This window comes from Tiliqua scincoides, chromosome 3, assembly GCF_035046505.1.
Source record: "Tiliqua scincoides isolate rTilSci1 chromosome 3, rTilSci1.hap2, whole genome shotgun sequence".
NCBI classification, from domain to species: domain Eukaryota; kingdom Metazoa; phylum Chordata; class Lepidosauria; order Squamata; family Scincidae; genus Tiliqua; species Tiliqua scincoides.
Genome location: NC_089823.1, coordinates 2,574,961 through 2,590,897, shown reverse-complemented (window position 1 = coordinate 2,590,897; position 15,937 = coordinate 2,574,961). Strand labels below are relative to the sequence as shown.

At 50.6% G+C, this 15,937-nt stretch overlaps 1 protein-coding gene across 1 annotated transcript in view; it reads right to left on the bottom strand.

Annotated features, from left to right (window-relative positions):
• Positions 1 to 387: 387 nt before the first annotated feature.
• Positions 388 to 15,937, bottom strand: part of PDE2A (phosphodiesterase 2A) — a 294,371-nt gene continuing 278,821 nt past the window's right edge. The window contains exons 22-31 of the mRNA XM_066619415.1: positions 13,793 to 13,863; positions 12,127 to 12,249; positions 11,342 to 11,429; positions 5,522 to 5,569; positions 4,655 to 4,729; positions 4,286 to 4,385; positions 3,336 to 3,448; positions 1,916 to 1,954; positions 1,406 to 1,512; positions 388 to 622 (exon numbers count right to left, since the gene is read on the bottom strand). Coding sequence (XP_066475512.1) covers positions 388 to 622; positions 1,406 to 1,512; positions 1,916 to 1,954; positions 3,336 to 3,448; positions 4,286 to 4,385; positions 4,655 to 4,729; positions 5,522 to 5,569; positions 11,342 to 11,429; positions 12,127 to 12,249; positions 13,793 to 13,863 — 999 coding nt within the window. The remainder of the gene's footprint in view (positions 623 to 1,405; positions 1,513 to 1,915; positions 1,955 to 3,335; positions 3,449 to 4,285; positions 4,386 to 4,654; positions 4,730 to 5,521; positions 5,570 to 11,341; positions 11,430 to 12,126; positions 12,250 to 13,792; positions 13,864 to 15,937) is intronic.

Here is a 15,937-nt window from a genome sequence, read left to right as displayed (position 1 = left end):
CTCCCCCCCCACACAGGCTAATGCGCAGCCCAGGGCTCGCAAAGACAGCTTGGCCTGGACGGACGCAGGTGAGCCAGGTGTGGGCAGCAGGTTGTGCAGCCATTCAATTCAACAGCAAACAGAAGCTACAAAGACGGAAAGCTTGCAGAGCTCTGGTGGGAACAGAAAAGGCCGGTGCATGGGGTGGAGTGGGAGGCCAGGGAGTGGCATGGAGAATGGGCGGCAGGTGTCAGGGGAAAGTGCCTGCAGGGGGGAGAGTGCATCATATAAATAAGAACCCTCTTCCTTTGTTTCCAAAATCAGCCCCGTCCTCTCCTTGGTAGGGAGAGGGCGACAAGGTTGCACTTGTGTGTATCCAGCCCGTGCCGAGCAGGGAGGGGGCACAAGTCATTCTGCCACTGCATCCCTGTGCCCCTCCTCCAAGTCCAGGCACCCGTTCATCTTGACGCCATTGTCCTCGCCCATCGTCTGGAGGTCGTATTCCTCATCCAGGAAGTCCAGCGAGTTGTTGCTCGGGAGGCCCCTGATGGTGAACTTGTGCGACACTTTCGTCCAGTGCTCCCGGTTGCTGGCCACCCTCTCGTACAGCTCGGCCGACTTGGGGAAGAGGTCGTTGAGCAGCCTGTGGGACAAAGGGGTTGGGGAGGAAGGCTCGTCACCAAGCAATGCCCACAGCAGGGGAGGACCCATGGGAAGAGGGACCGGCAGAGAGTCCTTCTAGCCAGTCAAGAAACTGCACGTGCAGAACCTCAGATCTACTACCACAAACCGTGCTGGCGGCCAGTGGCTTTGGGGGTTGTGGAAGGGGATCGACATGCTCGTAGCCTGCTGCTGGCTGTCTGGGACCTTCATGTGACTGTTTGCCAGTGAACACTGGTGGTCAGGGAGCATCAGCAAGAGCGGTCTTTGGCCTCCTGCTTGGGAGCTCCCCAGAGTCATCTGGTTGGCCACTGTGGGAAAGTGAATGTGGGACTAGCTGGGTCGACCGCAGTCTGATCCAGCAGTGAAGATCTTCCTGGGTTCCATGTTGGGGCAGTTTCTGGCCCAGCAAAATCCCTCAAAGCATCCCCACCATCACACGTGTGATAGGAGAACGATAACTCCAGCATGCCTCACTGCCTTGTTGTACAGACTGCAAAATAATGCATGTGATGTGCCTTAACGCTTGAAATGTAGCATTGATGCTTATTCTCATTGCCACTGAGAAAGTCACCCCCATGCCTGTTGCAGGTCAGCCTGTGGCCTCTCTGCTCCTGGCACTTGCTGAATGCTCCCTTGTTGGAGACTGGAATGCTGCCACTGGGGGCCTGAGGGCCTGATGCCCTTCCCACTGCTTTGCATTAGCCCCTACTGTCCCCCACCCCCACCCAGGGAGCCTGCTCCTCGCATGAAGCTCAGCACTTACTTGTAGATGGGCATGGCAATGTGCTCCATGAAGCTGATCTGCAGCTCAGGGATGTAGGCTTTTTCTCGGTCCATCATCTCCATTGGCCGGTTGCCCATGGCTTTCTCCTGCAGAGATGGGACAGTTGGATCATCACTCAATTCCAGAAGACATAGCCCACCTCCTTGCTTCCTGTTCCTTGCAGCAAACTGGGGAAGAATCCCAAATCCAACCCAGAACCATAGAAGAGTTTCAGACCTCATGTTTAACTTGACAATAGTAACAGTGCAAAGTTTCCAGGGGATTCTAGGACAAATAAGGGCCACCAATTGCTCACTGGTTGTTGGTCAGTCTATTGTCCATCACAGCTGGAGCCGCTCTCCAAGATCTGTCGTGCCCTGAAAATTCCCTCTGCCAGAGAAGGAGACCTCCCTGCCGCTACGCTACTGCTGGGAATTGGGAAGGGGGCAGTGGGCTCATAGGTGCCTCATGAGGGAGGCAACAGGCCCTCATTGTGCAGCCGTTACATACCAGATCTCCCTGGGAGAAGAACTCCTTGTAGATCAACTCCTATAAATTAAAAAGACCATTGATTAATAAAAACCTCAAAGCACCTCTCCAACCTGTCACTCAGAGCACAACTGGTCATTTTCAGGAAGCCCATTCACACACCACTGGGTTATGGCCATGCCCCTGTCTTATCAGATGGGTGGTCCATCTAGCCCTGTACTGTCAGTGACGCCCCCTCCAGTTTTAAGAAATTGACTTATACTGAGTCAGACCACTAGTCCACCATTGTCAGAACTGCCCCCTCCCATTGGCAGTGGCTCTTTCCCCAATCAAGAAAGACCAAGGAAAGTCTCTCTTAGACTTGCCACCAGACCCCATTTTTAAGTGGCAGCAGCTGCGGTTTGTAAAACCTGGACTCGCACCATAAGACTAATACCATTTCAGATATATGCAGGTAGCATGACATGGGTCAACAATCACCAAGGGTGCTAGAAGGTTGCTGCCTTCCCCATTTAACAAGGGAAGCTTCTGCTTGCATGAAAATGCAGGTTGGAAACAGTGACGCAGGTCTGGCAGTCATGCAGCTTTTAAGGGCACAGAAGCCTTTCTGGGAAGTGCGTGGCTACACGAAACAGAAGGTGTTTAGGACTGCACTTTCCTCCTCTCTCCCTCTTCCACACACACACATGCTGAAGCCACAGCACTTTCTGGGCTCAGGGCCCACAGATCCACCACAGGTGAGCTGCCATTCCTACTTGGGGGGGGGGCAGGCACAACATGCTAAGGCAGAGGTGATGGTGACACTTGCCAGGTTTGTGCCTGGAGATGAGATCGAGGGTTTGCAGTGCTCACCTTGGAGAAGAGGCCAGCTTCAAGAGACCATGGATTCTTCTCTGCTCAGATTCAGTCAGAGAAGAATTTCTGCTTCACTCTCCACCTGTCCTTCCAGCTGGAAAGGCTAGGGGTTAGGTGGGCTTATTTGTGCAGTCTGGGGGGTGGGAGGAAGCTTATTTCTGAGTCTACCAATGTGTGTGTGTGAGTGTGTGTGTGTGTAGGGGACTGAGTAGCGTTTAGGGTTCTCTTGTCTATACATGAAACTATTGAGGCTTTTTCTGAACGTGGCTCTAGAAGCCCACCAGTAGCCAAAATGCAACGGATCTCTTTGTGGAGAGCATGCTGTCACCAGGACATGGAAAAGAAGAGCAAAAGCGGGAACTTGGGGTGGGGTCCTTTCCACACCCATGTATGGATTTCTCTGCTGCCTGCTGAGGGGACAGATGGAGCATTCCCAAGGGAATGAACGCCTCTCGAGCAGAGTGGGCAGAGGGCCTGACTCTTCCGGGGACATTTCAAACTGGAATACATCCTGATGGGAGTGCACAAGACGGGCACCCAATGCTGAGCATGTCTCTTTGCCCTGTCTGAGCCCTGCCCGACTCACAGCAATCTTGCGGGTTGTCTTCCAGCCTTTGGTTTGGTCCGAGAGGTCGCAGGAGGTCATGAGAAGACACAGCAGGAGGCGGTGGTGGTTCTGGTCCTTGGGATCGTAGCCGACTGGAGAGTGGGCGAGGAAGGGAAGGGTTCTCAATGAGCACAAAAGCTGCTTTCAGAAGAGCGGCTCACCTGAGATGCCATGAAGAAGGCAAAACCCTCCCACAAAGGACCCTTTGTTTCTGCCCAGTGGGGGTCTGGAACCTTCTGCCCTCCCACCACCCCCAGCAACTTCACTGGCGCCATGACTTTCTTCCTGAAAAATGAAGACTGCACCCCACCTCTGCTCCACCTTGTAAAAGAACTGGACAAATATGAATTTTGGGGACCACAGAAAGAAAGAAAGAAAGAAAGAAAGAAAGAAAGAAAGAAAGAAAGAAAGAAAGAAAGAAAGAAAGAAAGAAAGAAAGGCTCTCATCAAGTCAAACAAGTGCGATCTGTTATTTCACGTGTCCCTCTCTTTTGTGAGTTAGTGCTGGTGTGTGTGCAGATTTCATACAGAAATGTATTTAGCTTTTTGAAAACTCAGTGGTTGTTGAAATAAATAAATAAATAAATGCTTCCAGCTCTGATGTCTGCAAGAATATGCTTGAAAATAGGCAGGCAGATGGTGTCGTGGGCAAGGGTGTGTGATTCTGCGATACCTGTCATGTATGCTAGTTGCAGTTTGTATTCAAGGACAATATCTGACCCTTTGCAAATCACTTAGTCCAGCTGATGACTCTCTCCTTGAAGTAGTACTGGGTGCATGTGTGTGTGCAGGTCTTGCACAGGTCTTGCACAGGGAGATTCCCATCCTTAGCTTTAGAAATGTTACAATCCTTCTCCCCCTGTGACCCCACACCTTCTATCCAGATGCCCCTCAAGTGGTGTCCAGGAAAAGGACAAAGGTCATGTTACCTTCCGCCATCTTCTGGAGGTCCTTGAAGATTCTCAAGTGGTGAGCAAGATCAGTGGCCAGAATAATGTCCCGCATCAAATCCAGCATTCTTTGATAATCCTGCGGGGCCCCAAAGAGACAACTTCATTCATTGTCACCTCAAGCAAGCAAGCAGCTGACTAGGGAAAGGTTGGAAAGCTCACACTACCCCTAATGGGTCTTCCACAGAGTCAGGGAGAGGACCCACCATTCCTCAACATTCCTCAACACCTCCAACAGACTAGTCAATAATGCAGAACATCAAAAAGAGTCGCAAGCAACAACTGGGTTTACCTGTCAAGGCTTCTCACTGTGTAACTCTGGGAACAGCACACCCTGCTCTGACTCACCTTCCGGGAGAAATGATCGAAGATGTTACAGCCTTGGGTGTTCAAGATGGCGATGGCCTGAGCAAAATGGTGTCTCTGCAAACAGAAAACAAGAATAGCTAGGAGGGGTGTTCCTGATAAGAGGGATGGGAGCAAGACCCCACCATCAGTTCCTAGAGTGCCCCTCTCCCTTTTAGGACAGTCTCATGGGCAAAGGATGGGGCTACTGCCACATTTCGTGGAGGAAACAGACATTTTGTGAAAATAAAACACACATTTATGGCTGAGAAGATCTTGAAACAGAGATGGGTGAACCCCTTCTAGCTCACCTTGAAAGCCATTTTGTTTTTCATTTTGGTTGCTCTCTTCTGCACCCCAGGGCCAGACTGTGGAAAAATGCCTCACCCAAACCCAGCACTTTCTTATGGAGCCCCATTCAGGTCATCTTCATGTGCTACAATGAATGCATAGCAGGTCGGGAATGAGGGGTTTCTGCAGCAAGCTCCACCCCTCCTATGCCATCTGTTCGGCCTCAGTGCATGTAGTTCCTGGATATGCACAGGCTCACACACCTGGCTGCAGAAGTTCTCTAATCACACATATGAACCTGCACATGTAGGATTCACACAGATGACCTAATGAATGGGGGGAGGTGGGACTGCTGCTGCAATCACCCCTCCCCCTTGTGCATTCCCTATACATGTGTCCAAATGTGAAAATTGCTTTGGTCAAGACTGGGGTTGGGTTCTTGGGTGTTATAGGAGATTTTTCCCCTCTTGCTCTGATTGCCTCCTCAGCTATGCCGTGTTCCCTTTACATCCCCTTCCACCCGAGAGAAGGCTGTTGAAACTGTTCCTTGAATAACAAACGTGCAGATGGTTTCTGTACCTCCATAACAGAGCCTTCTGAGCTGTACAGGGCAGCCAAAACTGATTTCTGAAAGACAGAATTAAGAGATGTCAGGTTGGCAGGGTCACATGCCATGTGATGGAACGGCAAAAGGTCAAAAGAGAGAGTCCAGGGGCTGTAGGGGGACAGGGATGAGAAGCATTTTTTCATGCTGGAACGAAGTTGGACTCAATAGCAGATGCCTTGAGGTCTCTCCTCTGCGCCAACACCCTGACACCCCACGTTTGTCCTCTTGCTTTGAACCTGATCCAAATAATGCACACACCCCAAGCTGCTCTTAGCACTGGAGGTGAAAATATTCAGTACCGAGTTTGCAAAATAAGATATTCTAGACCTCACGGCCCTTCCTGCCCCTCTAGCACAGAAGGTCTAATCCCCCTTGTTGCACCTGCTTGTCGACGGCTGATTCTCGAGCCGTTCGTATTGCTCAGTCAGGCCTCATGCCAATAGGCAACCCTAGAGATGGAGAGACTATGTGGGCACTCCCATGCCAGTGCTGTGTGCCTCCGCAAGGCCAGGGACACGGTTGGGGGAAGTCAGCCCAGCATAAAAGAAACATTCTGGCAGACACAGGAATGGATCCTATTGAAAACAATACGTGGTGACAGGCTGCCTCCTCAGGGGCAATATTTTAGCAGTCCTTTGCTTGTTTTCACCTACACGTGCTCCTAGCACCTCCCTGAGTCCTGCAATTGATTTCCCACTTTCCAGTCTTACCAACAGTATGGTACCTGACTGCGGCAGCAACCTCACTGCATGGGGAAGAGAAGAAGGAAGGAGGGGGGAAGGAGGAAGGAGGGGGGAGGAGCCAGCCAGGAGTATAAAGCTAGGCAGGCCATCGCGTGAGGCTCTCTGCAGACGCGTGTGGCCTCTGGGAACCAAGTGCCTCTGGGAACTAAGTGCCAGGTAAGGCACAAGAGTTTAGCATCTGGGCGAGTTCAGCAGCAGGGCGAGGAGGCCAGGGCCCCTTACACTGCCCTTCCTCTTCCCTTGAGAAGAGGGCTGCTATCCAGTGTACGGTTTTTAAAAGGACCCCTAAATAAAACAACAACAACAACAACAAAAAAGCTATGCAGTCAGACAGCCAGCAGCAGAGTGGGGGCTATCCAGTGTTCTGCATCGAGTGCCACATGTATGATTATATGCCTCTGGGGTATAAGTCATGGGTGTGTCCTCGGTGCAAGGAGCTCCAGGCTCTCAGGGAACACGTCCGCTCCCTTGAAGCCTTGGTGGCCGACCTGGAGAAGCGCAGGCAGCCAGAGGAGGACCGTGGGGAGACTTCTGGGGACGATCAGGCTTCGTCCCAACCTCAGGCCTGCAGCTCCTCGGCTGCCCGGGTGGGAAGTCTCGGGACTGGAGGACGTCATCCTGGAGAGGAGGGAAACAATCCCCTAGGGGGGATCCCTTCTCCAGGGGATGGGCCCGTATCCGAGCGCACTCGGGATACTCCTCGGCGGGAGGGGGGTCGGGGGCTTCTTGTAGTGGGGGATTCGATTATTAGAAACATAGAGAGGGGGGTTTGCGACAGATGTGAGGACCGCATGGTGACTTGCCTGCCTGGTGCGAAGGTTGCGGACATCACTTCTCGTCTAGACAGGCTAGTAGACAGTGCTGGGGGCGAGGTAGCGGCTGTGGTGCATGTCGGCACCAACGACGTGGGCAAGTGTAGCTGGGAGGTCCTGGAGGCCAAATTTAGGCTTTTAGGCAGGAAGCTGAAAGCCAGGACCTCAAAGGTAGCGTTCTCTGAAGTGCTACCTGTTCCACGCGCAGGGCCAGCTAGGCAGGCGGAGATCAGGGGTCTCAATGCGTGGATGAGACGGTGGTGTAGGGAGGAGGGGTTTAGATTCGTTAGGCACTGGGGAACGTTTTGGGACAAGCGGGGCCTGTACAAGAGGGACGGGCTCCATTTGAACCAGAATGGAACCAGACTGCTGGCGCATAACATTAAAAAGGTGGCAGAGCAGCTTTTAAACTGATCCCTGGGGGAAGGCCGACAGGAGCCGAGGGGCATCCGGTTCGGGACTCCTCATCCCTATGGGATGAGGATGGGGAGGTTAGAGAACAACAAGACAAAGGCAGGGTAGGAGAAGAAATTGGGAAAGGTAGGGTGATGGGATGTGATAGACGGTTTGGCACAATGAGAGGATGCGGGGACAAAGGAGCGAATAAGCAGCCCATCCTGGGGCATTCCGTGTATAAATGCTTTTATGCAAATGCCCGAAGTCTACGAGCAAAGGTTGGAGAACTGGAATGTCTGGTGACAAGGGAAAATATTGACATAGTGGGCATAACGGAAACCTGGTGGAATGCAGAGAATCAGTGGGATACCGCAATCCCGGGCTATAAACTCTACAGGAGGGACAGGCAGGGGTGTGTTGGAGGTGGGGTGGCCCTTTATGTTAAGGAAGGGATAGAATCCAGCAAAGTAGAGATTGAAGGTGGGTCCGACTCCACCGTAGAATCTCTGTGGGTTAAATTACCAGGCTTGTGCAGCGATGTAATACTGGGGGTGTGCTATCGTCCTCCAGACCAGAAATCTGATGGGGACCTTGAAATGAGGAAACAGATCAGGGAGGTGACAAGGAAGGACAGGGTTGTAATCATGGGGGACTTCAATTATCCTCATATTGACTGGGTCAATTTGTGTTCTGGTCACGATAAGGAAACCGGATTTCTTGACGTGCTAAATGACTGTGGCTTAGATCAGCTAGTCACGGAGCCCACTAGAGGACAGGTGACTCTGGATTTAATTTTGTGCGGTACGCAGGACCTGGTTAGAGATGTAAATGTTACTGAGCCATTGGGGAACAGTGATCATGCTGCGATCCGTTTTGATGTGCACGTTGGGGGAAGAATACAAGGCAAATCTCTAACAAAAACCCTTGACTTCCGACGGGCGGACTTCCCTCAAATGAGGAGGCTGGTTAGAAGGAGGTTGAAAGGGAGGGTAAAAAGAGTCCAGTCTCTCCAGAGTGCATGGAGGCTGCTTAAAACAACAGTAATAGAGGCCCAGCAGAGGTGTATACCGCAAAGAAAGAAGGGTTCCACTAAATCCAGGAGAGTGCCCGCATGGCTAACCAGCCAAGTTAGAGAGGCTGTGAAGGGCAAGGAAGCTTCCTTCCGTAAATGGAAGTCTTGCCCTAATGAAGAGAATAAAAAGGAACATAAACTGTGGCAAAAGAAATGTAAGAAGGTGATAGGGGAGGCCAAGCGAGACTATGAGGAACGCATGGCCAGCAACATTAAGGGGAATAATAAAAGCTTCTTCAAATATGTTAGAAGCAGGAAACCCGCCAGAGAAGCGGTTGGCCCTCTGGATGGTGAGGGAGGGAAAGGGGAGATAAAAGGAGACTTAGAGATGGCAGAGAAATTAAATGAGTTCTTTGCATCTGTCTTCACGGCAGAAGACCTCGGGCAGATACAACTGCCCGAACGGCCCCTCCTGACCGAGGAGTTAAGTCAGATAGAGGTTAAAAGAGAAGATGTTTCAGACCTCATTGATAAATTAAAGATCAATAAGTCACCGGGCCCTGATGGCATACACCCAAGGGTTATTAAGGAATTGAAGAATGAAGTTGCAGATCTCTTGACTAAGGTATGCAACTTGTCCCTCAAAACGGCCACGGTGCCAGAAGATTGGAGGATAGCAAATGTCACGCCTATTTTTAAAAAGGGAAAGAGGGGGGACCCGGGAAACTATAGGCCGGTCAGCCTAACATCTATACCGGGTAAGATGGTGGAATGCCTCATCAAAGATAGGATCTCAAAACACATAGACGAACAGGCCTTGCTGAGGGAGAGTCAGCATGGCTTCTGTAAGGGTAAGTCTTGCCTCACCAACCTTATAGAATTCTTTGAAAAGGTCAACAGGCATGTGGATGCGGGAGAACCCGTGGACATTATATATCTGGACTTTCAGAAGGCGTTTGACACGGTCCCTCACCAAAGGCTACTGAAAAAACTCCACAGTCAGGGAATTAGAGGACAGGTCCTCTCGTGGATTGAGAACTGGTTGGAGGCCAGGAAGCAGAGAGTGGGTGTCAATGGGCAATTTTCACAATGGAGAGAGGTGAAAAGCGGTGTGCCCCAAGGATCTGTCCTGGGACCGGTGCTTTTCAACCTCTTCATAAATGACCTGGAGACAGGGTTGAGCAGTGAAGTGGCTAAGTTTGCAGATGACACCAAACTTTTCCGAGTGGTAAAGACCAGAAGTGATTGTGAGGAGCTCCAGAAGGATCTCTCCAGACTGGCAGAATGGGCAGCAAAATGGCAGATGCGCTTCAATGTCAGTAAGTGTAAAGTCATGCACATTGGGGCAAAAAATCAAAACTTTAGATATAGGCTGATGGGTTCTGAACTGTCTGTGACAGATCAGGAGAGAGATCTTGGGGTGGTGGTGGACAGGTCGATGAAAGTGTCGACCCAATGTGCGGCGGCAGTGAAGAAGGCCAATTCTATGCTTGGGATCATTAGGAAGGGTATTGAGAACAAAACGGTTAGTATTATAATGCCGTTGTACAAATCTATGGTAAGGCCACACCTGGAGTATTGTGTCCAGTTCTGGTCGCCGCATCTCAAAAAAGACATAGTGGAAATGGAAAAGGTGCAAAAGAGAGCGACTAAGATGATTACGGGGCTGGGGCACCTTCCTTATGAGGAAAGGCTACGGCGTTTGGGCCTCTTCAGCCTAGAAAAGAGATGCTTGAGGGGGGACATGATCGAGACATACAAAATTATGCAGGGGATGGACAGAGTGGATAGGGAGATGCTCTTTACACTCTCACATAATACCAGAACCAGGGGACATCCACTAAAATTGAGTGTTGGGCGGGTTAGGACAGACAAAAGAAAATATTTCTTTACTCAGCGCGTGGTCGGTCTGTGGAATTCCTTGCCACAGGATGTGGTGCTGGCGTCTAGCCTAGACGCCTTTAAAAGGGGATTGGATGAGTTTCTGGAGGAAAAATCCATTATGAGGTACAAGCCATGATGTGTATGCGCAACCTCCTGATTTTAGGAATGGGTTAAGTCAGAATGCCAGATGCAGGGGAGGGCACCAGGATGAGGTCTCTTGTTATCTGGTGTGCTCCCTGGGGCATTTGGTGGGCCGCTGTGAGATACAGGAAGCTGGACTAGATGGGCCTATGGCCTGATCCAGTGGGGCTGTTCTTATGTTTTTATGTTCTTATGTTCTTAAGAACCAGCCTCCCCAGAAGGGGAAAAGGACACTTCGTTCAGGTTCAGAAGTACTGATTATAATTAGAAGTTGAACTCATGCGCCTTAGTTCCTGGACATTCAACTTGGTTCTCATCAGGGACATGGAGTGGATGGAGAGGCAGATGAGGCAATGCCTCCCCACCAGAGTTCTTTAAAAAGCACCACTACCATGGGAGGTGCTCAGGCAAAGCACATGGGTTGTGAGTGTTGGAGCACCTCCCATGGTGGAGGCACTTTTTGAAGGACTCTGGTGGGGAGGCACTGCCTCACCTGCCTCCCCACCCACCCACATCCCTGGTTCTCATAAACGACACCTTAAAAAAAAAAAAAAAAAAAAGCTTCTCAATAATATTTTTAAATTCTTCATATGTCTTTAGGGAAGCCCCAGACAGAGATCTCTTTAAAAGCTCTTGCCTCCTTCTTCTGTGGCTTTATTGAAGCACACAGACTAACCTAAGCTAAGGGTGACAAAGAAATAAAACTAACAGCCTCCCATTTAATCGAGGGCAATATTACCCTCTCCCTGTTCCACCCTTCCCTTCCTCTTTGGGTTTCGCAGAGTGGGTCTTTTCCATACATACCGAAGCCACTTGGAAGGAGTTGTTGGTGCCCCGATGGTCCAAGTCATGGCACATGCAGGAGACAAACAAGGCAAAGATCTCAATGTCTCTGTCAAGAGAATGGAAGGATGTTAGTTGAGGCCTGCTGCAGGATCAGGCCAAGGTGCCACCCTGCTTCCCACATTGGTCGGCCAGCTGCCCCTGGGGAGCCCAGGAACAGGACAAGAAGGCAGCAGTCCTCTCTCACTGTGGCAACAAACATTCAGGGCACCCTGCTTGCCCCAAAAGACAGAGGCTCCAGGCAGCCATCATGGGACATGCTGTTGCCAGGTCTTTTCAACTTCAAGCATTTGCCTGACCCCCTTGGAAAACCTCATGGACTTGTGGTCTTCACCACATTTTTTGGCAGCAAAGCCCATGCAATGCCTGAAGAAGGACTTCCTTCATAGACATTGTAGTTGGTGCTAGCAAAGGTGTTGCTTTTGGCTTGTTTTCTAGTGGACCAACAGGGCTCTCTACTTAAAAAAAAAATAGTGCGTCATTTGTGGAGTGGAGCGGGAAAAAGTGAGCTCATTTAACAGGAAAAAAGTGGGTCCCTCTTTTTTAGTATGGCAGCATGCACTCTCAAACAGAAATTCGATTCCGAGTCCCAACATCTTCTACAGAAGATGAGGAGAAGTGTCCAGTTAGCAAAGCTGCAGAGATCCTGTCTTTTGCAAGCTGGATGCCACGCCTTGCGCATGTCCACCACCATGACCACCTTCAGGTGTTGATTCTCAGAGAAGAACAAAGCGTTGTCCACCTACTCCAGGTAATTGATCAGCTCCAGATTCTTGTAGAGAAGGTAGCAGAAGTGGGAGACTGAGAAAGCATGCGTCCAGTTGTGGTATGGAGGGTCCCTGTATCCCTTTTTCACCATCAGGCAGAACCTGGCAGGGGGGAAAAACTCCTTAGTGAGATTGTCTGGGTAACCTCTAGACATGGGGGTGGGAGTGGGGGTGCAAGTCTTCACTTGCACCTTAAAACCTGAAACTCGCTCTCTCTGAAGAACTCCCCTGAGCCTGGCAAGCAAAACAAGCCGTCCAAAACGAAGGGGGAGTCACTGCACACAACTTACAAGGAGGAATTTATACTTGTTTAACATAGAAAACTCTCACTATTAACTATGAGGGTGATGAATGTTGATCTACTGCATTTAAAAAAAAAAGTGGGTCACAAAAGGCCCAGTCCTATCCAGTTTTCCAGTGCCAGTGCAGCTATGCCAATGGGACAGGCACTGCATCCTGTGGTGGTCACAGAGTCACAGTCACAGACCCCCCCCCCCAGGCATGGCAACATTTGTTCCCTTACCTCAGGGTTGCATTGCAGCTGCACTGGTGCTAGAAAGTTGGACAGGACTGGGTCCAAAGTGTTATTTGCTCTTAGTGATGCACCTCCAGCATGGTAAACAGAGATACGATCACATCATTTATTCCATGGAATGTCTTCCTTCTGTGGTTGTTCCTTTACTTATAACTAGCTCCATTAATAGAACAAGCCCTACTTGCTAGTGTTGAAATAACATATATGTTTATGGAAGCTTTGCCAGGCAGCAGCATAGTTACGGGGGGGCAGAGCACTAAGTTTTGCAGGGTGCCTCAACGAGCTCTGAAAACGGCCTCTCCCCCTCCTCCTGCCGCTGGGAAAGGCTCCGATGGTGAGGGGAAGGGGCCACTTACACTAGCTCCACTACTGTTGGTGGGTTAGGGGCCTCATGCTTGGGGGTGGAGCTTCTGCTTATCTTTGGGAGGGGCTTCTACAGACCCAAAGGTAGAACCTGGGGGCTCTCTGAGAGGTTTTGAAAGTGAGGCCACCTCTGAGTTATACTTGGTGTATTAATAACCGTACTGGATATTCTGGCTACTGTTTGCCTCAGAAGGAAAACCCCCATTGGTGCAGACAGGGCTGCTATTTATGCTTCAAGAAGCAAACACGCGAGCCCCAACACCCAACCTGCAGTTGTGTTGTTTGGCCCTCAGCCAACCATGATCTCGCTCAAGCCCCTCCCCTTTGCTCTGCTTACTGGCTCAGTGCTGTCTCTGAAAAGGGCCTCCTACTTCTCAATGGTGGACAAATCGGCAGCATCATTGAGCCACACCTGTGACTGCACCTGTCTAGGGTGTGAACGGTTAGCTCGCCAGTCGAGATTTCTGAAACGGTGGAAGCAGAGACCACAGCCAGCTGGACAGCCACCACCTCTCGTAGTCCTGGAATGCAGGATCCAGTGGCAAGAGAGGAATGCTCTGTGTTTGCTCAGAAGGATCTCCTCTACCCTGTTCCAGCATTTAAAACAGCAGGTCTGTAGCTGAGCTCTGTTGAAGCCCTGCTCAGATTAAGCCTGAAGCATGGTGGAGCCTGCCAACCTCCAGTTCTGTGGGAGCGGGAAGGAGGGAGAAGGATTGCAGGAGCCAGAGAGTCAGTCTCATGTCCTACCTGACCAGAGTCGGGCGGTCGATTTTGTAGCTGCTGATGAAGTTCATGTCTTGCAACATGCTGAGGATGGCCTGTGGAGAGAGAAGGGGAATGAGCTCAGGAGAAGGGTTGAAATGCCAGGACGCCTTATAAGAACTGAAGGACACAGGAAATGTCCTGCTGGACCAGGCCCAATGCGGCCCATCTAGTCCAGCAGACTTTTCCTCACAGTGTCCTACCAGCTGCCTCTAGGAGGCCAAATTCAATAGTGGTACAGGAGGCACCCGCCTCTCCCACCACTGCTCCCTGGGAACTGGGACCCAGAAGCAGGGGCGTCACTAGGATTCGTGTCATCCGGTACAGGAGGCCTGCATGTCACCCCATGCAGTGGGTGGGGCAACGCCCCAGGTGGGCGTGGAGATGTACCATTGCCCCACCCCCACTGGGTTTTTGGCTGTACCTTTTGATAGAACACAGATATTTCAATGTGGTTTGTTTCACTGCATGAAATTATGCATTGATTGATATATAACATGGTCCGCTTGGAGGCAGGCTGTGCAGCATGGCCTTTCCCAGTTTGAAGAGACACTTGGCCAACAGTCTGAGGCTAAGAGGCAAAGAAGGAAGACCCATAGCCAGGGAGACAGACCAGGGACAGACTGCACTTGCTCCCAGTGTGGAAGGGATTGTCACTCCCGAATTGGCCTTTTCAGCCACACTAGACGCTGTTCCAGAACCACCTTTCAGAGCGCAATACCAGAGTCTTTCGAGACTGAAGTTTGCCAACAACAGGTTTTATTCCTCCAAATTCTGATTTTAATGATTTTGAAAACTTGTAGAGTCTCACACACACGCACCTCGTGTTAACTTACTAACACCTTATTGCAGCAGTCCTCAAACTTTTAGCACTGGGACACACTTTTTAGAATGACAAGAAGTGACATCATCAAGCAAATTAAAATAAATAATTATAAATAATTAAATTAAAATAAAAGAAATAATTAAATAAGGGGGAGCCAGTTCTGTTCCGCCAAGTGAATCTACTCTGAAGTAAGTCCTATTGTGGTCAATGGGGCTTACTCTCAGGAAAGTGTGGGTGGGATTGCAGCCTGGGAGCCCAATCCTATGCAGGTCTACTCTGAAGTAAGTCCCATAGTGGTCAATGGGGCTTACTCTGTAGTCTGCCTGCAATAACCCCCCCCCCAAAAGAAGAATCAGTGAGATTTCCAGCCCTCCCCAGTGTCCAGTTTAAAGTTCTTCTATTTCAGGCATATCAATACAAAGACCCTCCTGGCTTTGCAAGTGCAAAATAGAAAACTTCCCCTTACCAGTTCAAGCCTCTTTTTGGTCCTTTTTAGTGGGGGGGGGGGAGGCTGCCATCTGGAGCTGCCTTCTGGAGCAGATCCATTGGATTGGGACCATTCTGGTGTCCTCACATTCCCCTTTGCCTGGCCTGACCACCAGCCAAGACACATCTGCCTACTCGTGAGTAAACGTGACCATGAGGCTGCTTTGCTTTCCATAGGGCTCAATAGGGCAGCGGGGAGGCAGGGACCTCCTTTTCAGGTGTTTTGGGGGGCTGTATTCATTGGATCAGGACCATTTTGACGTCCTTGGAGTTGTCACCGCATGCCCTTTCCGACAGACTAAGGCAAGTTCGCCTGCTCGCGAGTAAACATGGTCACGTGGCTTCGTTTCAATAAGGCTGGGAGGGAGGCAGGGACCTCCTTCTTTTATGGGTTTTTTGGGTTGCATTCATTGGATAGGGACCATTCAGGTGTCGTTGGATTCCTCTCAGCCTGCCCTTTCCGAAGGACTATGGCAAGTACATCTACTCACGAGTAAATGCGCGATACGGATCACTTTCACTTTCCATAGGGATCCATGCATTTTTTGCTTCTGGTTTTTTGGCCATAACTTTGGAAGGAAAGGAGCTATTTCAATTCTGCTGCTTGCATTGCACTCCGCTGGACATTCCACATCCAACGGTGTATGGTGCGACAGGGTAGCTCCTGAAACCATGATGTTAGCGCATCACCCCCCAGGGCGCGTCACCCCTCCCTGGTGCATCACCCGGTGCGGCCCGCACCCCGCTAGCAACACCACTGCCCGGAAGCATCCTGCCACTGGTGGTGTCACAACATGACTAGTAGCCATGCAGAGACC